The sequence below is a fragment of the Heloderma suspectum genome, chromosome 1 (assembly GCF_057233095.1).
Source record: "Heloderma suspectum isolate Gila_16-S chromosome 1, 16-S_ref, whole genome shotgun sequence".
Lineage (NCBI taxonomy): Eukaryota > Metazoa > Chordata > Lepidosauria > Squamata > Helodermatidae > Heloderma > Heloderma suspectum.
In genome coordinates, this window is record NC_139458.1 from 404,574,749 (window position 1) to 404,582,988 (window position 8,240).

At 43.9% G+C, this 8,240-nt stretch overlaps 1 protein-coding gene across 1 annotated transcript in view; it reads right to left on the minus strand.

Annotated features, from left to right (window-relative positions):
• SYT14 (synaptotagmin 14) overlaps positions 1–7,330 on the minus strand; it is a 153,002-nt gene extending 145,672 nt beyond the window's left edge. Inside the window, exon 1 of the mRNA XM_084828890.1 lies at positions 7,094–7,330. Coding sequence (XP_084685016.1) covers positions 7,094–7,106 — 13 coding nt within the window. The 5' untranslated portion in view covers positions 7,107–7,330. The remainder of the gene's footprint in view (positions 1–7,093) is intronic.
• Positions 7,331–8,240: the final 910 nt, after the last annotated feature.

Consider the following 8,240-nt stretch of genomic DNA (forward strand, 5'->3'; position numbering starts at 1 on the left):
AAAGCTCCTGCCTGAAAACCTGGAGAACCATCACCTAACAAGTATCAACAATACTGGGATAGATGGAACAATGGTCTGACGCAGTGGGCCTGTTTGCATGATCAAACAGCCCATCATGGTTTATTTAAGCCACAGTGGGCTGCGGTGCATGCCAATGGCCATCCTGAATATTCAAGCCACAACCACAGCTTGTTGTGTTCTTTGAACCTGGTGGGGGTGGTTTGTGCGAGGGTTAAACAACCCTTACAGAATCCATGGCCTGTTTTAAGGTTATGCAAGGGTTGTTTAACCCTCACACAACCCACTCCCAGTAGGTTTAGATGACACTACATGGTGCAGCTTGAATTTTCAAGATGACACCGGCAGGCGCTGCAGCTCGTCCTGGCTTGAATAAACCATGATGAGCCATGGCAAATGTATAAACCCAGTCACTATAAGGTAGCTTTCTATATTCCTCTGGGAGCCTTTTTGCTAAGGACAGAGGAAAAATCCTAACAACATAAACTGGTTTTCATTTTCCCCAAACGTTTGGTTAACGAAGGGCCACTTCACACAATACATTTTTCTACATATGGGCATTCCTAGGCATGTGTTTCCATGGGCAAACATAATGTGTGAACTGGACAATTATGGATATAGCAGATATTTCCATCACCACAATGGCACATTTTCCACCTGCTGTGATCATGTAGCCAGTGCTGGTGACTGACTGGATCTCTGTACTAGGGCCTTAATGCGCTTATCTGGGTTAAATTAAAATCACTTGTCTCCTGTGTGCTTGACTTGCAAGCTTCATCCAATGCCAGTGGCCTTGACTTGTCTCATTCCTACAAGAGAGAAGGGGAAAGTGGGAACTAAGTTAATTTGCTGCTAGGGAGACAAGTTATTTCCTTTTTGTGAGGGAGGAGTACTCTGTGTATTATTGTTGTTGTTTAAGGGTACAATCCTATGCATGTTTAGACAGAAATATGTCCTACAACTCCCAACATTCCCCAGCTAGCATGAGTGGTTGGGGGATGCTGGGAGTTGTAGGACTTATTTCTGTCTAAACATGCATAGGATTGCACCTTAACTCTAGGAAATGTACACACCAGGATTGGAGGGTGTGGGGACTGCACAGCCTCTGAAGGAAGGGAACAAAGAGGCATGTGTCACACTGATGGCACAGGAACTATCTAATAGATGCCTACAATATTAGAGCCACCACAGTGTAAATGGTGGTAAGACTACAATCCTATACACATTTATATGGGACATCTACTCTAAGTATGGCTAAGTCTGGATCCAATCCTTTATCTTTAGCAATCCCAGGCTCAGCATTACTTCCAGAAGTATAGAACAAAGTTCTTTTGCTATATATAAAGTATTTATTCATTACATTTAAAACCACCCAGTAGCCAAAGCTCTCTGGGCAGTTCACAAAACTTAAAACTCTAAAATACAACATGATAAAACATAATATAAAAACCTTTAAAGGTTTAAAACAGAATAAAACCAGAGTAAAAACTACCAGCAGGGAAAGATCTAAAAGCACAGGAACACACATTTTAAAAACAAAGGGCAGAATCCAACAGGGCACTTCCGTCCCTGCTGACTGCATTACACAAGAAGCCCCCATCACTTGCGCAATGGCACTTTAGTACTTCTGGGGCAAACCAAAACAAGCAGTAATGCTCATTTCAGGAAGGAGGCTGGTCGGCGGAGCTCACATAAAGGAGCTCTGCCCACCTGCCTCCTTCCAGACATGAGCATTTCTGCTCATTTCAGAGCTTCTCCTAGGAAGCACTAAATCTCCCTTGCATAAGCGGTGGGTCTTGCTCATGCAACGCAATTGGCGATACCCACTGTTTGTGCAATGGAACTGGCAGGGTGTAAGCATCCTGTTGAATACTACCCAAACTGAACAGCCAAAAAGCATGAGAATAAAATGGTCTTCACCTGGTATCAAAAAGACCACAAAGTAACTCACTTCCTCCATTTATGCCTTCAAAAACGAAGCCATAAGTAAATATGTTGCCTAAATTTTGCATTTCAGTGACATTTATAGTACCTCAAAATTTCCACATACTCTTGAATCAAATCTGACCCAAAGATGTTTTTTAATCTTCTGGAAACAAATACGATTATTTAGAAACAACCATCTTCAGAACTGTAAGTACTTTAGCATTAAGACCTTAATTATGACTCTACATGCAACTATGGTTAAGAAAGCTTAACAATAATTTTGCATAATGTCTGAAATTTATGACTGGCCAATAAACTAAACTCACAAACCATATTTTGAAGAGTTTGCAAGCCAGGGTTTGGGCTCATGGTTTGGTGAATCGACAGAGCAGAGTAACAGCCATTGCTGCACTTCCATGGACATAAGACTGAACTTACGAATTTAGAAAACTAGGTGCTGAGAGGAAGGAAAGTGACAAGCAGCTTGAACCCATGGATTGTCTGTTGTACTTCTGGAAGAACAAACTATGGTTTGACTTCTAACTGTGGTAGAGCAATGGAATGGAATGGCATTGTGCCTGAAATGAGACTGAGTATAAAATTAAAGTTGATAAACTTATCTTCACTGAGGAAGATTAAAAATATTTCTTATACTCTCCACAAGTTATCATTTATACTATATTAATCCTAACACTGATGTATATTGATTTAAACCAGGGATGGGGAATGTGTGACCCTCCAGATGTTGTTGGACTGCAAATCCCATCATCCCGCACTATTGGCTATCCTGTCTAGGGCTGATGGGAGTTGCTCTGCAACAACTTCTGGAGGTCCACATGTTCCCCACCACTAGTTTATACAATGGTGTATACCATTTAACATTGATTGGCACGCACAACTTTTTTGGCCCCAAGGGCCGCATGTGATGCTAGTTTGGGGGTCAGGGGCCACACATGTGCTTGCATGCACATGCACACATGCACATTGTGACAAACAGATCTAGTAATGCAAAATCATTCCATTTATTTCCATACTTAGTTTCTCTTCATTTTTAACCTTGCATGAAACACCACAGAACACTCCTCATTAGCCACAGGGCAAACCCCAATCCACATATCCCCCCCCCCACTTTAAGTTAAAAAGCAAGAGCACCATAGATTTACCTTTTCTTCTTTCAGTTTTTTCTGTTCTCTCTTCCGATCTCATTTTCCCTTTGGTTTAATGTTTCCCGCTTAATGTTTTAAACAGTTGTGGTGATAATGGGGGAGGGGCCCCTCCACAGACAGTGGTGCAGCTAGGGCTGGACCTTGGGGCCAAAGCCCAGGGGCCAAAGCCCTGAGGGAGGAAGGAACCACCCAAAGAGCAGCAGATGATGGCAACAGAAGCAAACTCCATTTTATACCTGTAGTCATGACGATGCTATGATTTAAAGGAGTTTAACATGCAAAATTGCACATGCTCAGAGTTTTTTGTTTGTTTTTAAAAATCAGGGTTGGTAAACAGTTTTGTTGTTTTAACGTATCAGGAATGTAGAAGCAGTTATAAAGCATGAAATGGCAATTGTGGGGACCGGAGAGAAATGTTTGCTTCACAACTGAAGAATACACTTGGCCATATAAGGGAGTTGGGGATGCATAAGATCATTAAGTCCAGTGACTAAAATTACCTAGCTACTTGGTCACAGTTAAGGTCTTGAGGAGCTGCATGCAGTCCACAGGCCATGGCTTGTGCACCCCTGCTTTAAACAAATAGTATATAGACACCATTTGACATTGTAAAAAGTACATTTATTTAAAGCAAACTGATCACCAATTTAAGGCGCAATCCTATTCAGATAGGCGGCCGCTTCCGAACTCGGAGGTGACCGCCTATCCAAAGCAGGGCAGGGGAAGCATGGAGGGGATTATTCTCTCCACCCTTCTTCTGCCCTGCATTTTCAGCTGGACAGCCGATTGCAGCTGTCTAGCCACAAGAGGGCTGAGTGGGGAAGGAGGCTGCTGTACGATACATTGGATTTGTCGTACAGGCATTTCCGCCCTTCCTGCCCTGGAACGCCCCTTTTTGGCAGCTCTGCGCTCCTCTTGCGAGCGCGGAGGACAGGGCTGTTCCACGTTGCCTCTGAGGCAGCGCAGAAGTGGGGGAGGTCGGTTCTCCGGGAACTGGCCTTGAAGCATGAGCTCCAAGGTCAGTTCCCAGAAAACCAGATATCCTATGGCCGTCTAGCCGCTGTCTAGCAGCCATAGGATTGCTCCCACCGTATGGTAAACAAACCAACTATTTCTATGAGGTCTGATGGTGTATCGCACCAAAGATGTTTAGGTTATACATTTTTCTGCCACCCATTCTAGAATATCTGTTTTCACATTTGGATGTTGGATGTTCAAAACTCTGTATTGTCACGCTTCTTATTCAAAACACATACACGTAGTTTCGTAATTATCCAAGTTCAGTAGATCCAAGTTCAGTTCTAAGATCAATTCCCAAATTTAATTTGGTTCAATTGATTAAAAAGCGTGTTAATACATACAAATTCATTATGGACCAACACCTGGTACACACAGTGAGAAAATATAATTAATAATAAGGAATAAGTTTATCAAAAACAGCAGCAAAAGTATGATATAAAACCATAAAAGGAGAGGAGCATCTGTATAATCTTTAGCTGTGAAACATATTTCTCTTGTATTCCAAATAAGGGAATTAATACCTAGAACAGTTCATGGATATTACAAGATTTTAATCTTTTCTTTTTAAAATGTACATTCTATTTAGGACTTTTCATAAATCCCTATTAGTTGGTGAGATCTTTAGAAAGTTTGGCTCTAGTGAGGGCACTTTAAAAGAAGGATGAAAGTATCACAAGACATATAACGAGGACAAAATGTTCAAACATATAAATATGCCTTCCCTTGTTCATTATTAAATGTGAGATGATAAATTCGAGTAACAGTTAAAATATTTTCAGATCTATCATGTATTCAGACATTTGTATGACAGTCTCCCCCATTTAAGAAAAAAAAAACAGTGGGTACAAGATATACTAACAAGGATAAAAGAATCATAGATCATAGAATAGTAGGGTTGGAAGGGGCCTATAAGACCATCAAGTCCAACCCCCAATAAAGATGGTAATGGCCATTTCTTAAGTTGATCAAGACATACAACCATTTTCTGAAACAGACCAAAATATCAGACAGCCTTTAGCTGAAAGTGATGGACAGAGACTGCACTACTCCATTCATGTCCTGTTTTATACATTTCCCAATAATATAGAACTGGTCTCTCTCAGAGACAGGATACTGGGTTAGATAAAGCATTAATTTGTCTCATGTAGGCTTTTCTTCAATTAGGTAGTTATGAAATAATGTATTTCTAAACAATATTTGTTTCCAATAACATGTAGCTTATCTCAGTACACTGTTTTAGAAACTATATAGAGACTCTCTATTACCACTTGTGATGCTAAAAAGCAGGAACAAATCTCATTATAGGTGGCCCCATGCAGATTTTATCAAAAGTGTAACAGTTTGCAAATAGGAGTTTGTATGGTATGGGCCTCATTCAGATTGTAATCCTATGCACAGTTAGATGAGAGTAAACCCCATCTAAACCCCCACTGAAGTCCAACTAAACAGGGATAATACTGGATAAAGCTGTCAGGATACTAATTATATAAAAGTGAATGCCAAATGTATAAAACAACCAACTTTTTTAAAGGATAGAATGGAGAACAACTAATAAAAGGGACAAAGTTTTCAGAAAAACTTTAGCTACAGACAGAGAGTACAAATAAATCAATACAGGAAATGTTAGAACTGTGCTTCTCCCAAATAATTGAAGGTATTAATAAAGCCATTTTCCAGCTCATCTAGCAACTGTTTCGTTTTTCCAACTTCCCCAGGTATTAACCAACAGCACTGAGTACTCTTTTTACATAAGAGTACAAAAAGTAAAGTGTATATTTTAAGAGCACCGAATTCAGAAAGACAACCACATTCCTTAGGAAGTGGAAAAGGAGGTGATGCTTGCTTCCTTTGGTAGCTTTTTTAAACTTGTGAATCACCTGTTAAAACTCTCTTTCCCAAGTCTTCTCTGGAATGGAGCATGATGGCGTGTGTGTGTTAATGAGAAATGATGTACTATCTCACTCGGGGGTTTTGAACCCTCTAATTCAAATAGTGCAAAAAAAAAGAGCAACAGACCTTGGAAACACTTCACACACAACAACAAGCTGTATCTAAGGCCTGAGAGCACCACCAGCAGGAGATGAGGCAGACAACAACAAAGGGGGGGGGGTGAATATTGCCTGTTTCCAACTACAAAACAGATACACACACTGAAGTGAACTGTGTGCAGAAACGGGGTTGGGAAGGAGGGACTTAGGATACTGATTTATTTACCTCGGCCATTTAAAGCAGTGAAATATGGGATTGCAGCAAGGGGGTTTGGGGATCTGAGGAAAATTTTTGTAAAAAGGAATGGTTATTCCTCTTCATCTGCCCCAGTTCTTTTTCATGCACCTCTAGCCCAAAGTATGCACTGCCTGTGGCACTGGAGGGGTGTGTGTGTGTGTGTGTGTGTTATAACTCACAAGTAAAATGGTAAAGAATGGGGAGGGTTGGTGTGGCAACTGCTATTCTGGAGATGATTAATTCTTATATTTCTATTAGAGTCATCTATTAAAGCACATATATACACACAGGCGGAGACGAGATAAAACAAACCCACTAGACCCATTTAATGCTAGGTTCTTTGCCCAATATTATATCTCTGTGTGTATATACTGGAGGTGTGTGGGGGGGGGGGGGGCTGTCTCTCGCTTTCTGCAGCCGGAGCAGCTTCGAGTCCACGGAGGCAGCAGCTGCCGGTATGGTCGGGCTGTGACAGCGCCTGGCACCACAGGGAAAACCCGCCTGAGCGCCCCTTTGCCCCCTCACCGACGGATCTGTAGCGCACTCCGGGAGTAGCCCGGGACCAACCATCGTCCCCCTTATTTATGTTTGGTTTGTCGCCTCCCCTCAGGGAGTCTCCCCCACCCCCGGCGGCGGTGTTCGCCCCTCCCTGTCGCTCCCCGTGCCCGCTTGCCCAGGTGAAGGGAGGGGGAGGGGGGCTATTCAAGAGGAGAGGAGCCCGTTATTGGCCTACTTACCGTCAATCGCCATGATCTTCCAGGTGGGCCGTACCAAGTGGAACGCACGTAGGAGGCACACTGACAGGCAGAGCCTGGAAGGAACAGCGGCGGAGGGAAAGAAAGCGCCGGAGGGTGGGGGGTAGGAGGAGGTAGCTGTGTAAGCAACGTGGGAAGGGGGGGTGCGAAACAGAGTGCAGGGTGCCACAGCTGTGAAGCTGCGCGTGACTCCTCCTCTCCCTCCCCCCCCCCAGCTCCGCGCGCCCAGATTCGAAAGTGCGCTGTTGGATCTTCTTTTTCGTCTTCTTCTTTTGACGGCGCGCGGCGGCGCGGCGGTTGATACCAGAGCAACGGTCAGCGCCGCCGCCGCGCAACGGCGGTTCCTTGCCCACATTCTTTCTCTGTCAGTCAAATGGCCCGGTGGTGATGGTGCCGCTGCCCCGCGCCAGCCAAGCTCTGCCTTCCGCCTTGCGCCCGGTCTGCGTTGCCTCAGTCGCGGGCGTCACTGTTTTGTCGCCTCAGCTCGGGGGAGGGGGAAGGGGAGAGGGGGGAGATAAAGAGAAGGCATATGGATTATGTAGAAAAAGAAAGATGCTTGAGTCGCTACATAAAAAGAGATATTTGTGTCACTATATTTGAGAAGAAACGGCATATACATGTTTTGTTGTTTATTCGGTCAGTCGCTTCCGACTCCTCGTGACTTCATGGACCAGCCCACGCCAGAGCTTCCTGTCGGCCGTCGCCACCCCCAGCTCCCCCAAGGTCGAGTCCGTCACCTCCAGAATATCATCCATCCATCCACCTTGCCCTTGGTCGGCCCCTCTTCCTTTTGCCTTCCACTTTCGCTAGCATCAGCATCTTCTCCAGGGTGTCCTGTCTTCTCATGATGTGGCCAAAGTACTTCAGTTTTGCCTTTAATATCATTCCCTCAAGTGAGCAATCTGGCTTCATTTCCTGGAGTATGGACTGGTTTGATCTTCTCGCAGTCCAAGGCACTCTCAGAATTTTCCTCCAGCACCACAGTTCAAAAGCAGCTATCTTCCTTCGCTCAGCCTTCCTTATGGTCCAGCTCTCGCAGCCGTAGGTTACTACGGGGAACACCATTGCTTTAACTATGCAGACCTTTGTTGTCAGTGTGATGTCTCTGCTCTTAACTATTTTATCAAGA